This window comes from Pocillopora verrucosa, chromosome 5 (assembly GCF_036669915.1).
Source record: "Pocillopora verrucosa isolate sample1 chromosome 5, ASM3666991v2, whole genome shotgun sequence".
NCBI classification, from domain to species: Eukaryota; Metazoa; Cnidaria; class Anthozoa; order Scleractinia; family Pocilloporidae; genus Pocillopora; species Pocillopora verrucosa.
Window position 1 is genome coordinate 27,554,894 of NC_089316.1, and position 17,994 is coordinate 27,572,887.

The following is a 17,994-nucleotide window of genomic DNA, read 5'->3' on the forward strand; positions in this document are numbered from 1 at the left end:
GTTAATTGAAAGACACTCTTTAGTTTTAGTAAACGTTTAAAGTTGTCTTTCAGCAGCATACTGATTAAATGAACGATTCCGTGAGGGTCTCCCACTACTGTATTTCCCTTTTATTCTGAGCTTTCGCCGATTTACCGCACCGTCAGGAAGTATAAAGAAAATATTCCACTATGCGTGATATAAAAACAATGTCGGAGTACTGAGTAGTTATAAAATTTAGCGAGGACAATGAGTTGTCCAAATGTGGCGATGGAAAACAAAAAATAACGAGGCCCTAAGGATACTTGAGGAAATAATTAACAAGATACAGGATCTTTCGAACTGGTATGTGATACAAATCACAGGAATAAATAGGATACGAGATATTCAGACCCCTCCCCCCCCCCTCCCCCCCCCCACCCCAGTGGGGCCGTAATAATAAAGAAAAAAAAAGCAATGAGTTGTAGCCAAAACAAAAGATCTTAGCAGTCCACTTTAAAATTCATTGTCTCTGACATCAATAATAATCCCGGAAATTAAGTTCAAGCTTATACTTTCAAATATAAGAAGCCTCGAATAAACAGGATCATTTCCTCTTTTTCTACATCGTATAAGAAAACGACCACGTCAACTTACAATTATGTTGGGTAACAATCTTGGTTCGACCAGCGAAACGTTGAAATATTGTTTTCTTGCGCGAGCTTTCCGCAACATCTTCGACTAAAACCTGTTCATGCAACAAAAATGTCGTCATCCCGGCTATAATGATAAATAAACGTTTAATCGTTTGTCTTGCGAGACAGTGCCTCTTTTAATGTTTATAAGAAAAGCTAACTTTAATTATGGTGTTTTGTCATTTTCCGTGTCTTTAAAATCATTGCTGAAAATAACTGGATTCACACGTAACACCCGGAAAGGGAAGTCCCAATTTGGTTTGCTCCCAGTCTCTTTTTCTCCTCACGGTTTTCCAAGAAAGCCGGAAGTACGATTCCTAGAATGTTACTTCATGTAAAGTGAAAGTGCACTGCATACGAAGTAGTTATTTTATGACGGTGTTTCTGTCGGGAAAGGAAGAGGAATCCTCGCTTGAAAAATTGTAAAGATTGACGGTGAGTTTTCTGGATTCCTTGTGAATTATCCTGGTGTAATCCGTGATCGAACGCATCGATAATTTCTCAGAATTCTCAGGGATTTATCAACTAACACAAGTTCTCGCGAGCGGAACAATTTTCTGGCTTTGTACTAGAAAATACAAGCAACTAATTCCCCATAAGTACTCTCAGAAGTTATCTACGACTTCTAGTGTTAACTACTTGATAAAGAGACAAAATCTTTTACAGCTTTAGAGATGAAGCTGCCTTCTGTAATTCATAGCAAACTTAAGATATTTGCGTTTGAAACTGCAATATACTCTTACTTTCTACTGTTGTCATTTTCACTGTAGTCTTTGAGTAAGCAGTGACAAAGACCTTTTTTTCCATTTCAGCATTCGCTAGTTCTACAAGTTATCAAAGACAAGTTTCAAGCTCGTGCCTCATCAACAATGGAGGACGAATATTCATATTACGGTAAGGTTTGCTATGAATGTAAATAGAAACCAAACAGATAATATTCTAGTGTACTTATAAGATCGTTTGCTCTCATAATTGTTCGACAGTAAATTTTTACCGCTAGTTTTAGGTATAAGATTTTTGGTAAATGGATTGAGAACTTAATCTAGTAGAATCCTGCGTTAAAGCGACCGATCGAGACATTTTTGGCTCCCATATTGCAGATATCGTAGGTGTTTATTATTAACGCACCACTGCACTTGGGCTCGTGTTCATGACTTCGCAAATTTCTCGAGTTTTTATCCTAAGTTTAGTTCAAGAAATAACGTGAAAGGTGCATTTGTTGCTTATTGCCTAAATGCCCGCGATTTGAGAAATTTGCTGAAAATTAAGCGCAGTAATCTCGAAGGGTCAAAGCATCCTGAAGCAATTGTTTGTACTAGTAAATTTCTGATGCAAGCACACTTTCGGGAAACAGGGCATCAAAAAAACTTCACAATTAAGGAATTACGTCTCTTGAGATGATAGAATCCTCAAAGTTACAGGTTGATAAATCATAAATCTTTAGGTCAGCGTCGAAAAACTTTTTTTTCCCTTGCTCATCGGAGGGACATTCCCCATGTTATTTGCTCGATTTAAACCGGAAGTCCTATCACACGAGACTATCTAATGTCACTCACTATCAATTCAGCATTTTCAGACAGTCTGTGACACAAACAAATCGAATCAACACCAGGACATAAATATTACTGTCTGAGCTTGCTTCAATCAGCTAGAAGCAGCAAAAATTCTTGCCCGCAACAGAGAAATGTAAAATAATCGGGAAAAATAATACCAGACAAATGCACCGTATGATTTTAAAAAAAGCTCGCTAAATAAAATGAAGCAGACACTTGGAGATGCTGTTATTTTTTATTCAGGCATATCAAGATATCTTCAGTCTTTTAATCTCGGAATGAAATGCCCACGAGTGGTTGTGTTCTACTTTAATCTAGGATCAGATAAATTATGCTAAAATATTTGAGCATTATACTTTTGAGTGTCACCCTTGAAAACAAAATGGCATTAAGGTAATTTGTTTCCATTATGCTCAGTTCAATAATTCGTAATAATTGTTAGCTTTTAAGAGCCCCTCAGCCTCCCTTCCATTCCTATCACCAACAGGTAAAACTTACTGAGAGTAAAAGGCTTAGTTCAGATCACGACAAGTTACTGGATAAAATTCCTAAAGTTTAACAAGAAAAGCAGGATCACTGTTGACTCTATGGCGACAGAATTAATTTCTTGTTAAACTGTAAAATCAAGGGAATTGTTAATTAGTTTTAATCATTATACAGGCATTATGTTTGATGCTCCAACTGTAGCATTATGCCCCAAATTACACCGGCATAATTTATCACACACTACTTCTGTCGTTGGTTTCCTCCTCACAAAAAGGAGTTTCGTCTCTCTAACTCCAAGACTGTTACGTTGAATTTTGTAGTGTAATGAAACGTTTTATTATATGTTCAGAGGCATTCAGACCCTCACTGTAGGCAGATCGTGTGCGGTTTTGGTGGAAAAAGCTACAGCGACATTTGAAACGCAGGGTGGTAGGAAGAAATTTCCAGTGGGGGAGAGAGAGGAGAGAGTCCTGTATCATCACCTTCACTGACTTTTGAGGCGCTCGTAAATCAGCTGTATTTCTTTTTTTTTTTTGTTAGTTGACTTTGAGAGGTATAACATGTATTACAGGGCCACCATTGATAAAAAACTAACTGGTCCCTCACTTTTTCATTCACAGACGACGACGACGATTATGAAGAAGAAGAAGAAGGGAATGAAGATCTTGGTTTTTTTAATGTCAGTGACTTTGTTGACAAAGAAGATGGCGGAGTTAGTGAAACAGTTGAAGAGAATATTGACAAGGAATTGGGTTTTTCATTTGCTGTCAACAAGAACGAGAAAGAAGAGCAGGAAGAGGAAGAAGAGGACCCAGAAGAATTTGAACGAAAATCAAAACAACTGCAAGAGATATTCAGTTGTTTGCCACCAGTTCTTATCAAAAGAATTCTCCGTCGAGATGACGTGAAAGGAAATATCGAAAAAGCCAGTGAGAAGCTTCAAGAGTTTCAAGATATGGAGAATCCTGCGGACCTTTTTAAAAATCCAGCTGAAGGAAAACCATTGATTACGAAACCTGAAGGAAAATTTGAAAATCCTCAGACACACGGTCCTATTAAGCAAGCTTGGGTGGCAGAGGACAAATCTTCCGGAGGCCCTGAACAGGAAAGTAATAGAGGGAAGAAAAAGAGAAGAAAACCCAGAAAAAAAAATCAGACGCAAGGGCAACATGGCGATGCAGAACGACAAGGTGAAATAAGAAATAGTTGTGATAGCGATAAGTCTGATCAAAATGAGGGGAGCCAAGCTTGTCGAGGTAACAACACAAGGCAAAGAGGCATGACAAGAGGAGGACCGCAAAGGGGACCCAGAGGTGGGTTTTTCCAGGGTCCAAACAAGACCCAAGTGTCTAGAGATGATCAATTTTATGCCCCTCAAGGACAGTGGTCTGGTCATCAAAACGCCTTTCCGTCGCAGAGAGGACGTGGAAACCAACGAGGACAAAGAGGTGGCTTTCGTCCGAACCCAATCGCAGGACATCGAGATAATTCGCTTTATGGATCTCAGGAATGGCGCTCTGGTGATGGAGGCAATTTTCAACCTGAATTGGGACGTGGAGGTCAAAGCGGTCGAGGGCGTCTACCAAAACCAAAACCGAAGCCAAAGGGTAAGGGACGAGGTGGGGGACGGGGTGGCAATTTCCAGGAGCAACATCAAGTTCCAGGAGATTTTCAGGAGAGCGATCAGTTTTCAGATGCTAAAGATTACTCTCAGTTCATGCCAAGAAAACTGAAACAACTAGGTGGAAAAGGAAGAGATTCTCAAGAAAGGGAGCTTGTCAGCAGTAAAACCCCGGCCCCCCGTCCTGCTGATCAGTCTCAATTTGAAAGAAATACAATACTCATTCGAGGGCTTAGTGAGAAAACTTCGCCAGACGGACTGGTGAACTTTATTGAGGCAAAGAGTGGTGGGGAAGAGGTCAAAGACGTACAGATGCTGAAGAATGGAAAAGCCTTGGTCACCATGGCTGATGAAATCAAAGGTACATACCTTTCAACTGAATTTATAACACGCCTAGTAAATTTGTCTCATCAAATTCAATTGCGCGAGCGTACTTCATATTGCTATTGAGCACGCTCATGACGTCAGCAAACGTATTCCTCGAGAAAAAATTTCCCATCGGGTTGAAAATGTTATAAAACAATTGGTTCATACATCAGCTGTGCGTTCATCGAGATATGAAGCACTTGAGAAGTTTAGAGAGCACTCAAGAAGCTAGAGTTGCTCTCGGCAACGCCTCGAGCAACTCTTACGCATCCTTCGTGCTCTCCAAACTCCCCGCGTGCTTCATATCTCGATGAACGCACGCTGACGTATGAATCAATTGATAATTGGAGAATAAGCAGAAATTTCTATATCGCACTTGGATCTGTTCGCGATTTATCAGGGATGAAAGGTCACGCCACTTCAGTTTCATCCTCTTAGTTTTAAGAAATGAACTTACCTTCAAATTATATGAAATTAACTTTTCATTGATTAAGATTGTTGTATGCTTAACTAGTACCTGAAGAGTTAAGATGCCTTATTTTTGGTGTCTCACCATTAAAAGACATTTCGATTTTCTCCTCCAAACTATCAAAATAATCCAGATCAAGTAATCAATTTATTTGTGAACTGTACATGTAATTCATTGAGTGTTGTTCCTTTCAGGAACACTCTAAAAGTGGAGATCACACGAGACAAAACGTTTTTGAGAATGTGATCTATTATCTTTTAGATTTCACGAAAATAAAGACCAAATGCGAGGAGAGAGGTCTGGATGGTGCAAAGGTTTCTATCGAACAAGTCCCGGTTTGCAAAAGCATCCTTGTCACTGGGTTTTCAGACATTACCCATGATTTTATTGAACTGTACTTTGAGAGTCGTCGAAATGGTGGGGGTCCTGTGGAGAAGGTTCACCATGTTCCTAAAAGTAGTCAAGCTGTGGTTGTGTTTCAAGACGCAAAAGGTTTGTAGGTCACTGATCTCTAAAATATAAGTATAGTGTAATTCCCTCAGGCACGAATAATCGACATCTGATCCTCGAACATACGTAGCAAATATTGATTGCCCCGATTTAAGACTTGAGTTACACATTAGACTTAAGGAGGGATGAATTAGTATTTAGATCGTGAATTGATCGATTGTTTGACTGACTGATTGATTGATTGATTGATCTACTCCGCCCCAACAACCCCATCGTCCTTACTCTGTGCGTCTCTCTCTCAAATTAAAGTGTCGTGAAGTGTTGTGAAACGATAAACAACTTCCTCAAGGAAATTCCTGACACCTAGTTGCTTTAATCAATAGATATGGAAAGAGTGTTAACCAGACATGAAGAGAAACCTTATGAGATTGAACAAACCCAGCTGTCTATTAGAGCTTACCGAGAGTTTCTAGAAGACGAAGACGAAGACGTTGATGGAGCGGAGGATTCCGGTGACTTAGGAGCTACTGCAACCGCGGCCAGTGAATCTCGAGTGAGCCAGAAACCTGATGCCAAAGCACAACAGCTGCACATAGCTGTAGATCCCGATGTTATGGAATACGTCACGTCTACAGGATTCCAAGCTGAACTGAACAATTCACTGTCTGGAAAAAAGAGCGAAATCACCTGGAAACCTAACAGCAAAATGGCTGTAATAGTGTACCGTGGGGAAGATGACAGTGATTCATGGCAATCTGAATGCATTGACCAAGTACAAAATTACCTCGGCAAGTTTGCGAAGTGCGATGTGCAGGTCAACAAGGATTTCTGGGAAGCCGTTGTAGCAAAAGTTCCCAGCATTCGCATCTGCTTAGGAGTTGATCCCCCGCTGATCAAGACTATTCCTGATTCAAATATTGCTAGGATCGTTTCACTAGGAACAAACGTGAAAAGTAACGAGGATAAGGTGAAGTCAAAGTTGGAAGAAATATACCGCGAGGAGACCAGAAAAACTTACCTAAAGAAGAAAATTCCAAATGTTCCTGAGAAGCGCCTAATTTTGCTGAAGAAGATAAAATTTGCCGAGAAACTCCAAGAAAAGAACAAGGAGCTGGAGATCAAGATTAATACTGAAGGTGAAGAAATATATTTCGAAGGTCCCCAGCCACAATTCACTGAGGCAACCATGAAGTTCTACAAACAAATGGCTGACATGGTTGAGAAGAAACTAACTTTATCTGTCAGCATCCTGGAGATTTTAAACTCAGATGAGGAGCTTCAGACTGTCAAATGTGAGTTGGAAAGAAACAACGTGGAAGCAGTGTTCTTTATTGAGAAAGACGCCACCATAGTGGGATCATCAGCAGCGCATGCAAACAACGCGGCGGGGCTCGTGAACAAGTTGACGGTGGAAGAGAAAGTTCAAGTGGACGAGAAAAGCAAGCATTTGTTGAAGTCATCTGAATGGCTGAGGTTGTGTGGCGAGATGAACCAAACGGCTGTCCGTGTCCGGAGGGACAACTGGAACGATACATACGTAGCTGGGTTTCGTGATGACGTGACCGAAGTGATAAAGAAGTTAAATACCTTTCTTGAAAACAATTGCATCAGGGAGGAAAGTTTTGTGTGCACGTCTGATATTATGCGAAGGTATCTTCTTGAGCTACGTCAAGAAGATCTACGCACCATAGAGAATCAACTAAAAGATTTTGTAGTGAGTATTAAAAAGGGAAAAGACGATGATGATTTTGTCATTTCTGGAAACAGAGAGGGTTTGAAACGTGTAGGAAAGAAGCTCGATGCTCTGATGGATTCCACTGAGTTCAAAACCTTTGAAGTGAAACAGCCAGGCCTTCGAAAATACTTTGACAGTGGAAAAGGAGATCAGCTGGTAAAATCAGTGGAAAAAGATAAAGACTGTGCCATAAAAGTCCAGAAAAATTTAGGCCGAGGAGGAAGGGACGAGGAGTTGCGCGTCGAATCTGTATCCGACGCCTCTACTTCTTCAGGCGACAGTGAAGATGATGCTGTGGATGACCACGCTACCACTGCTGGAACTGACTCGTGTACCCTGGTAATAGCCCAAAGACACAGAGTGTCGTGGAAACCTGGAAATATAGAGGCTGAGAAGGTAGGATTGACACTGATTTCTTCACACCAGGAGAATATCCCATGAAAATACCTTAGAGGATTTTGTTGGTATATTTATGGATTTTAGTTCTTCACTTAGCTCTCATCAGCTCATTGAGTGTGGTTACATTATTTAACGCCTCGCCTATTAAGAGTGCCAAGTCTGATAACGACAACAGTCCACCATATTGAAGATGTTAATGAAGCACTGACAATATTCTTTTGGTTGTGTATTTCAGGCTGACGTACTTGTCAGTTCTCAAGGAGCATGCGATAAAGCAATCATGAATTCCGGTGGTCCTCAGGCCGCAACCCCCAACGTTGGTGACATCACTGTCTCTGGTGGTTTTTCCTCTGTCAGTCACGTGATTCACACTAACTGTTGTAAGTGGAACAACGGTGGAGGGGAGCCGGTAAGAAACAATGAAGTTTACGTAGTTAATCAAGTATTAGTTCACTTTCGAAGGAAAGGACCTTTCTAAAATACATCGAAGAATACTTGTTGTTTAGATTTGACGAAAGCCTAAACGATATCGGATGCCCGACTGGCGAATCCTATCCATTCTCTTGTAGGATACAGCAACTGAAGACTGTTTAGGCTCGATTTGATGTTATTTCCGATGTAGATTATCGCCAAACATTCCGTCATGTCAGACATGGTTTGATGCTACTCTCGTTTAAAGATTTAATGAATGTAACCGAGAAGTTACAATTCATAGACCCAATATTTCGACACTCCTGTCTAGTGTCTTCATCAGGGGTGATCTAAACGCTGCAACCAGAGGTCCTTTTATACGCTCACTAATTAGCTGCCTTTTTTCTAACGAGGTGTAAATGGGCGTCAGGAGGTAAGCCGCCATCATTACGATTTAGAGGAGCGTCGGCGGAGTTAATATGCCAGGCTTCTAAACAAAGGTGTTGGAAGTTTGGGTAACTTTCAATTTCTAATATCATACGAAAATCCTAATCAGAAATTTTGTAGAATTAGTAAGAGCAAATATCTTACTAGAAAAAAAAATTGAGCTGTGAAATTTTCACCACTAGAAAAGAATTAATTAGGCCCATAGGTAATTTCCGTGAGGTTATAATTCAAACATCCTCGATGCTGATCCTGTAAGGAAATTACTACTGGTGTGAACATCCTACATGGCGCCCTCTTAATATCCTCTGAAAAATGTTAATAAAATTCAAGTTTCAGATAACTTTGATCTCTTGAAAACAGATTTCAGGAAGTCTAAAAATAGCTTGAAAGGGATTCAGTTTTTTAACCTTTTTACTTTAAGGACCAGTCAGTTTTTTTCTCCTCCCTTTATCAATCCATTATCAACCGGAAAGGTGACGGGAAGAAGGAAAATATATCAATAAGGGGATATTGCATGACTTAACGCCAAATTTTAAGTGCCAAACTCAAAAAAAATGAACAGAAGACAGTGTGGAGAGTTGCTATTGAGATCACATAAGAATGAAATGATTGTCAACAACTTCTATTTCATCTTTTGTAGACGCTAAGGGCCATCGTTCAAAAGTGTCTGCAAACAGGCGAAACGCTTGGAGCGAACTCCATTGCATTTCCTGTCATTGGGACTGGAAACCTACACTTCCCACGTGATGCAGCCTCGAGAATCATGTTGGATGAAACAGTCAATTTCTGCAAAACCAACCCTGGTTCTAATTTACGGGACATCCGATTTGTCGTGTTTAACCAAGATCAAGCATTAACTACCGCCTTCAAACAAGAGATGGACAAACTACAGCCCAAGCAAACTAGCCTCCCTGCCTTCACGACTTTAACTAGAGGAATACGTTCCTTCTTTGGATGGAAGAAAACAGTGGGGACATTGGGTGTAAGCATTGAAGTCTTGCAGGGCGACTTGTGCCAGGAAACTACGGATGCCATAGTGAATATAACAAGTAAGGACTTGAATATGGACAGTGCTGGAAAGTTGAGCCAGACAGTGAAACAGCTAGCCGGGCCACAGGTTGAGACTGAGTTGAAGCAGTTCGGACAACAATCAGGTGGAACCGCATTGATCACCAGCAGTGGAAATCTCCCTACGCAGAAAATTATTCACTTAATTCCAGACACCAATAATAAAGACCACCTTCAGCAGTGTGTTGAAAGATGTCTTCGGCTGGCAGAGACGCATAGTCTTGGATCCATTTCGATTCCTGCAGTTGGTACCGGTGCATTCCATGTTTCTGCAGTGGACTCGGCCAGTCTGATATTTAAGGCCCTGACAAACTTTAGTGGAAGCTTCCGTAGTGTCCGCAAGGTCAGGATCGTAATCTTCGAGTCTCCAATGTTATCGGCATTTCAGCAAGAACATCAGAGGCACTCGTTTTCTCCACAAGTAGGTGTGGCTCAGCGCATGACCTTAACTAGCCCTTTCAGTATCGAGGTGATAAATGGTGATTTGACGCAAGAGAGCAGCACTGACGCTATCATGAATATCAACAGCACGGACATGAACATGAATAACGCCGGAGACCTAAGCAAAGCCATAGCAAGACAGAGTGGTCCACAAGTGCAACAAGAATGCAACCAATTGGGAAAGCAACCTCCTGGAACAGCGATAATGACAAGCGGAGGTAGTTTACAAGTACCTCATATTATTCACATAATTCCAGGCTCCTCAGATAAGCAACATCTCCAGCAATGTTTGGAGGAGGGTCTTCGCGTTGCGGACGCCAATAACTTTCAAGCTATCTCAATTCCGTGTGTTGGCACAGGAGGATACGGCTTGAACGGAGCGGACTCAGCCCAACTGACGTTCAAAGCACTAAATGCATTCAGTGCCCGCTGTAAAAATATTCAAAAAGTAAGAGTGGTCGTGTTCCAGGCATCTATGATGCAGGAGTTTCTACAAGAGCAGAAGAAACAACTGGTGCAAGGTATTGAAGAAGACAGTGACTCAGAGGATGCAGTAGCCAGGCAAACCCGAAGACGCGGACATAGGCAGGCACCAGGCCAAAGTGATGAACATTCTATAAGAATTTCTGTGATCGGCAAAGACAAGGTGAGCGTGGGAAAAGCCGTGGAATCCTTGAAGAAAGGTTTCTCTGACGCTTGTACAACGGAAAAAGTCGAAAATGAAATCGTCAGTCAGCTTTCCGATAAGCAGAAAGATATCCTGAGAAAAAAGGCTAAAGACCGTGACGTCAAAATTGAAATTGAGGATGACGTTGATCGCATTTTCGTTCGTGGTGGACCAACCGAAGTTTCTGGAATAGTCGGGGAGATCTGGAAAGAGATCAATGAGAGGACGAAGAAGAAGCAGGAGGAAGAACAAGCGAAGTTGGTTTCAAAGAACATAGAGTGGAGCTATGAAATACAAGGCATACAAATGGCGTTCGCTCCGAAAGCAAATGCCAGGATTGAGTTGGCCCACAGCAAAGACGAGCACACAGTGCAAGTTTCTCTACGAGGAGACAAGTTTGTTATCGACTTGAAGAGAAACTCTGGACGTGGACAAACGTCTGGTGAACAAATAACACTGAAAAGAAAGGTGAAGGGTGCTGATGAAGGTTAGTTGCTATGCATTTCTTTTGAAGAGGATGTTTCGATAAGCTTTAAGAAAGGACTGAGAGCTATTTCATGTCCCAGAGGACGTTTAAGGTAATAAACATTTAATACAGGAAGGGGATATTCAGAAAAGCTGTCCTTAAATGTCTCCACTGAGCTTTCTTGATAATCTTGAATGTGTCTTACCTTGAATATGTTCTTGGATGTTGAAATTTAACTTCAGTCGATGGGTTTTCATTTCAACATTCTAATGTTTTGGTCCTTTCTGTAGGAATTGCTCTGCCAAAGCACTGGACACCAATGCCCAGCCATGACTCCACTGTACATAAAGTACAATTGCACCCAAGCTCCCCTGAGTATCAAGATGTGGTACGTAAGTTTCAAGCCACGGCCGGAGCGTTAAATATTCAGAGGATTGAACGCGTACAGAATCCTCATCTGTATCAGTCTTACATGGTACGAAAACAGAAAATGGATAAAGATACGAGAGGAAATAGTGAAAGACAGCTGTTTCATGGAACTGATGCTAAAAATATCAACCATATCAACACACAAGGATTCAACAGGAGCTTCTGTGGGGCTCATGGTAAGTCAGTTTAACTTTAAATAGAGGAGAAGTTTTCTCGTCTAGCTACGGGGTGGGATTAAGGAAAAATTTCAAGTACTTGTGAGGAATCGAACCTCAGATCTTCAGATTTCCTTGTTCAACGCTCTACTATTGAGCTACAGACTCTATGATGAGCAGGGTTTTCACGTGGTTAATATCTGGCACATCTTCCACATCCTGCAAGGATCATTCATTTCGAAAGCTTCGTGTGTTAAAAAAGAGCATTGACGCAACATTTTTGAGCGATTGCTCTTAACAAGTTAAAGCAATTTTTTGGTGAGACTAATAGTGTTTTGGCCACAATTCTATTCATATATTTGTCCACCTGTCCTAACAAGTGACCCAGACGTTGCATGAGCTCAGGCCAAATCACTCTTTGGAGCCAAAAATTGGTAATAAAAGCTGTAATAACGGAAGAATAATACAATTGCCTCTTTTATAACAAAAACGTCACTGAATGTATGTTTTTTTTATATTTTTCTCTAAATTGAGCATTCTTTTTTTTTTCAGGCACGGCTTATGGACGTGGTGTTTATTTTGCTAGAGACGCTCAATACTCTGTTGGATACGCTGGGGGTGGTGGTTATGGAGGGCGCCACATGTATCTTGCCAAGGTTCTCGTGGGGCAGTATTGTGTTGGAAATCCTTCAATGATTGTGCCTCCACCAAAAAACCCATCAAAACCTGAAATTCTTTACGATTCTGTGGTAAATAACCAATTAAGCCCCAGCATCTTTGTTGTTTTCTTTGATAATCAGTGTTATCCTGAATACCTTATAACCTTTTGAAGACCACATGGACCTTTTACTTAGAAAACAGCAGAGTTAAAGGCCGAAAAAGCTTGAAATGCTTTATAGTTCAACTTAGTTTATCAGCTATATGAATTGCAGAAAATCGTTCTCCTTCACAGTGTAGGGAACATCATATAGATATTGGTTAAAGTTTCTCAATAGCATTCTTTACAGTCTCAACTCAAAGCTTATTCTTTATCCTATAAATTGTATGATTATATCCTTGGAGCTAGAGGGTCCTTGTAATGCCAAACAGTAAAATTCAGCTGAACGCTTTTTTATCTCAACAGTGGAGTTACCACTAGCCTACAGGCAGCAGTTGTCATTTTTTACGTTTCTCGGGCGAGCGTAGGGAAACGCGAGACATGCGCGGGGACCACGACATAGTCGTGTTCCTCGCCCCACGCGTTTACCTCGCGCTTGCCCCGTTTTCTCTCTTGGAAAAGAAAAGAGTTCTGCTGTTCTCAAAACGGTATTTTCCTTTTTACCGCCAGACTGACAAACAATATTTTGTTACATCAATTTTCTACCAAAAATAAAACTGGCGAAAGAAGAGAATTTCGAAAAATATACGTACCTTTTTGAGAAATGACAGTGACGTCGCTAAGATGACATTTGATTTATGATGTAAAAGATTTACTGAAAAGAAAACTTAGAGAAGCATTTATTATTTAGTTGGCAGCCAAAAGCTCGGTCAGAAAGTGTGGCATAGTATTACCCACGTGTTTCACGAATAGGTTTATTTACTGAAATAAAATATAGAAGGAAAAATTAACGTGTTAGTTTTTTTTCGTCTTCAACTAGTGGTTCTGTGGCAATATCTTACGTTTTTCGGTATGAACGAGTGAGGGAGAGGAAGTCCTACCAGCAGATAAGAACACTCAGACAAGGAAATTCCTATCAAAATTTCTATAATCGCAGTGTAAGTCTTCTGAGTAGAGTAATCCTTGCTTTTGTAGAGAGACCGTGCGACCATGAATGTTGCGTGACAAGCAAGTGGCATCACTTGTCACGAATATTTTCGCGCCAAAACTGAAGGGCTCATTGTCCGCAATTGACACTTTGTAATACTAGCTTGCAAAGGAAGGGAATCTTTTGATTTCCCATTCACACCTCCCATCTTATTCCTTCTCGGCTTTGAGGCTGTCCCCATCTGTTTCTGCCTGCCTCAAGAGAAATCAGCTTTTCACATATAAATACAGGCGAATAACATTAGGTCATTCATCCACCATTTTCAAAACAAGGATAAGTGCATTTGTAGTTTGATATCGTGTAATGATTTACCTCTGTAGTAATAATACTATTGTGACCGATTCTGCAATTATAAGCGAAATCTCTAAATATTTATTTAATAATCGCTTTGTAAGGGGACTGTTTAGTCTTTTTCCAACTTTTGATACCCTCCCACCTTGTCAGCAAGCCAACCGGAGCAAGAGCACGTGTAACAAAGTAAATCTTGTGTCATTTGCCGTATGGTTTTTCTGGCCATCGCGAGGGCGATGGTTCATACACGGTCAAACCCAAGACTGTGCAAAAGTTACATTTGAAATCTTGCGCGCGGAGTAAACGGCAATAGAATATTCCTCTCCAAGTTTTTCATCGTTTTTCATTATTTTAGAAATGTCTCAAAAGAGCGGCTGCGAAGAAGGCCTTTATGACGAGAAGTTGCAAGAACTAAAGTTAAAAAGACCACATTCGTTTTTTGCAAACTATTTCACACGCAAAGTTCGAGCCTCGACTCTGTGTACTTCGTTAGCTTCCAGGCATACTCGACTTTATGTTGTGTTAAATGCTATGTGCTTCTTGATCCCTTTTGTACGATGTTCCTGACTATTGTTTTTGACTTTCCGATTATCTTTTCTCAGAAGAGCCATCCAGATACCAAAAGTTGAAGTTCTCACATAAGTATCGATTGCCACAAGTCAGGTCCATTGAGAAGCGGCGAAAAGACTGGTTTCAACTCCTCCTCCTGTGCAAACCGGAGAGTCACCTGCAAAGAAGCCCCGTTTGGCACATTATTTTGGTCCAGATCCGCAAACAAAATAAACATACAACTCGCTGTTAAAAAAGAAAGACTTGGAAAAGGTCTCGCAGACGCCTTCACAATTCAAAAGATCGAACACAAAGATGTTGTTAAGCTCTTTAAAAGACAGCTCATCAAACTCAAGAGATTCGCCGAGTTTACTGACGTGAAGTTGTTGATCACGTGTGCAGGTGTCATTCTTGTCCAGGGTGAACAGAGTGGCGTGACAGAGATAGTCAGCAAAATTTGGCGACGTATGAACGAAATATCCAAAGGTTTATTCGAAATTATATAAGAAAACGACCACGACAACTTACAATTACGCTAGGTAAGAATCTTGGTTTGACCAGCGAAACATTTCTAGATCACGCAAGCAGTTTTAGCTCCTACCGTGCCAATTTTCTTCTCGTGATGAGGGTTACCCATTTCGCTCACATTTATTTAATTTTCTTTTTACAAGAGAAGTAAACTTTAAAAATGCAGTCTTTTCATTCTCCGTGTCTTAAAAAACATCGCTGAAAATAACTGGATTCACACGTAACACACGGAAAGGAAAGTCCCAATTTGGCTTGCTCCCAGTTCCCAGCCTCTTTTTTCCCTCACGGTTTCCCAGGAAAACCGGAACTACTGTCCCGTTCAAAGTAAAAGTGCAGTGCATACGAATGAGTTATTTTACGACAGTGTTTCTGTCGGGAAAGGAAGAGGAATCCTCGCTTGAAAAACTGTAAAGATTGACGGTAAGTTTCTTGGATTCCTAATGAATTATCCTGATGTAATAATTTCTCAGAATTTTCAGGGATTTATCAGCTAACACAAGTTCTCGCGAGCGGAACAATTTTCCAGCTTTGCACTAGAAAATACAAGCAAATAATTCTACTTAAGTACTCTCAGAAGTGATATACGACTGCTTGTGTTAGCTCCTTGATAAAAAGATTCATAGCGAACTTCAAATATTTGCGATTGAAACTGCATCATACTCTTACTTTCTACTGTTTTCATTTGCACGGTAGTCTTTGAGTAAGCAGTTACAAAGATCATTTTTTTTTTAATTTCAGCATTCGCCAATTCTACTAGTCATCACGGTCAAATTTCAAGCTCGTGCCTCATCAACAATGGATGACGAATACTCATATTATGGTAAGGATGCTTCATTGCAATGTGCAATGAATGTAAATTGAAACCAAACCGATAATATTCTTGTGTACTTATACGAGCGTTTGCACCCGTGATTGTTGGACAGTCGATTTTGTACCTCTAGTTTTAGGTAAAGATTAGTGATAAATGGATTTAGAACGTAATCTGGTAGAATCCTGCGTTAAAGCGACCGATCGAGACATTTTTAGTTCGCATATCGTAGAAGTTGTATTACGCACCACTGCCTCACGCCTAGCTTGTGATCATGACTTCGCACATTTCTCGGATTCTTGTGAATTTCTCGAAGTTTTATGATGATTTTAGTTTAAGAAATAACGTGAAAGAGAAATTGTTGCCTGTTGCCTCAATGAGCGGGATTTGTCAAATTTGCTAAAAATTAAGCACAGCAATCTCGAAGGGTAGAAGCATCCGGAAGCAATTGTTTGCACTTGAAAACTTCTGATCCATGAACACTTTCACTAAAATTTCACAGTCAAGGAATGACACCTCTTGAGATGATAGAGTCCTCAAAATTACTGGTTGATAAATCACAATCCGAAAAACATTTATTTCCTTTACTCATCGGAAGGACATTCCACATGTTATTTACTCGACTTAAACCGGATGTCATAACACGAGTGTAATTATATTCAACCACCATCAATTCAGCATTTTTAGACAGTCTGTTATACAAACAAATCGATATCAACACCAGGAAATAAATATTTCTGACTCAGCTTGCTTCAATCAGCTAGAAGCAGAAAAAAATTCTTTGTCGCAACGGAAAAGGTAAAATAGGCGGGAAAAAAACAATACCGTTAAATGAACCGTGTGCCTTGAATAAAAAAAAGGTCGCTACATATATCACAGGCATATTATGCATGCAAGAGTTATTTCAGTTGGGGTGGGTGGATTGATTGAAACATTGTAAGTGATGTCTACATTTTCACAAAAGGAAAGAGTACTAACGCGGAAAGGAACCAAAATGTCCAATTAAATCACTCACGGGTATTTTGTGGTCGATTGTGTGTGTTGGCGAATAGCTATAACCAAAAATATACTTTATTGGTGCCACGGATACCTGTTAGAACAAATTGCAGAATGCAGGGTGCAGACCGGATACAAAATGTACGCTAGGTACAAAATGTAGACTGCAGACTGCAGAGAGGGTACAAAATGCAGACTGATAATTTAAAGTGTTTTTTTCGCCTGGTATGTGATGACATGTCATCTTACGACTTACCGAGCGTCACGCAATCGCTCTTCCGCGATCAGCTTTCACCGTTATTTGCGCTATTGTAGAATATTCCTGGTCCGTTTCTTGATCAAAATCGTTCTAAATACAATTTCAAGCCTTCATATAGTCTTCTCACATTGCACGCGAGTCAGTTGGTGCGATGCTTGTACAGATTTTACCAACTTACTGAAAGTAGATATAGATGTAAATGAGATGTCATTTTTGAATATTTAACACGCCCAATATTCGAGAAACAATTATTTTTAGGCGGTATGAGTTTATTTTGTTGACAAAAATGCGGACCGAGATCAAAACTGTTCCTTCGACTTGATGTATTTTCAACGTCAGTAGATCACGTAATTTTAACTTACCTCCGTAAATCATTCACTCCAGTTAACAGAATCAAATAAACATGCTAACGATGGTATTTGAATTCGTCCTCGGCCAAACATAAAAAACTCCACAAGCTCACTTTCTCCAGGCAGGAAAACATTTCCATTCGTCCAGTGTTCTCAAAATTACCCTCGAAACAGCCAAACAATTTCCCTCAACAGACAATCATGACACAAAATCCACCTTGCAACACACTTGCAACTGTTGAAACTGCTAACATCGAAAGTAACACACCACGATGTTTACCATGAAATTTACTGCAAACAAACCACCAAAAAAAAAAAACTTACCCATCTTTCGTAGAAAAATGGTGGTTTAATAAAAACACCTCCTAACATTGCATATAAATCAAACACGATGTCACATGAGGCGACAAAGCTTCCTAAGAGCCACACAAAATCTTCCATAGTTAATTTTAATTAGACATTCATCCAGAGATGGCATCGAGCAAACCAATCCATAAAAATATAATCGGTACACTCTACAAATCATGAATATTGTAACATAACCTACCGTTAAAGAAATGCCTAAATAAAAATGTTTGGTACAATTCATCAA

At 40.3% G+C, this 17,994-nt stretch overlaps 2 protein-coding genes across 3 annotated transcripts in view; both read left to right on the forward strand.

The window, feature by feature from the left end:
• Window positions 1-963: 963 nt before the first annotated feature.
• LOC131777481 (protein mono-ADP-ribosyltransferase PARP14-like) lies at window positions 964-13,424 on the forward strand. 2 transcript variants are annotated; one of them, XM_066167005.1, is made up of 9 exons: window positions 964-1,088; window positions 1,466-1,547; window positions 3,313-4,674; window positions 5,410-5,640; window positions 5,982-7,729; window positions 7,968-8,141; window positions 9,231-11,253; window positions 11,523-11,837; window positions 12,369-13,424. In XM_066167005.1, the coding sequence occupies exons 2-9, from the start codon at window positions 1,523-1,525 to the stop codon at window positions 12,644-12,646; spliced, it is 6,156 nt and encodes a 2,051-aa protein (XP_066023102.1). In that variant the 5' UTR covers window positions 964-1,088; window positions 1,466-1,522; the 3' UTR covers window positions 12,647-13,424. The 2 variants fall into 2 exon arrangements, with proteins under 2 accessions (XP_066023102.1, XP_066023103.1); XM_066167006.1 differs by having other exon boundaries at window positions 1,466-1,544.
• A 1,882-nt stretch (window positions 13,425-15,306) lies between these two features.
• The window catches only part of LOC131796265 (protein mono-ADP-ribosyltransferase PARP14-like), a 26,645-nt gene continuing 23,957 nt past the window's right edge, over window positions 15,307-17,994 (forward strand). The window contains exons 1-2 of the mRNA XM_066166990.1: window positions 15,307-15,409; window positions 15,728-15,809. Of these exons, the coding sequence (XP_066023087.1) occupies window positions 15,785-15,809 (25 nt within the window). The 5' untranslated portion in view covers window positions 15,307-15,409; window positions 15,728-15,784. The remainder of the gene's footprint in view (window positions 15,410-15,727; window positions 15,810-17,994) is intronic.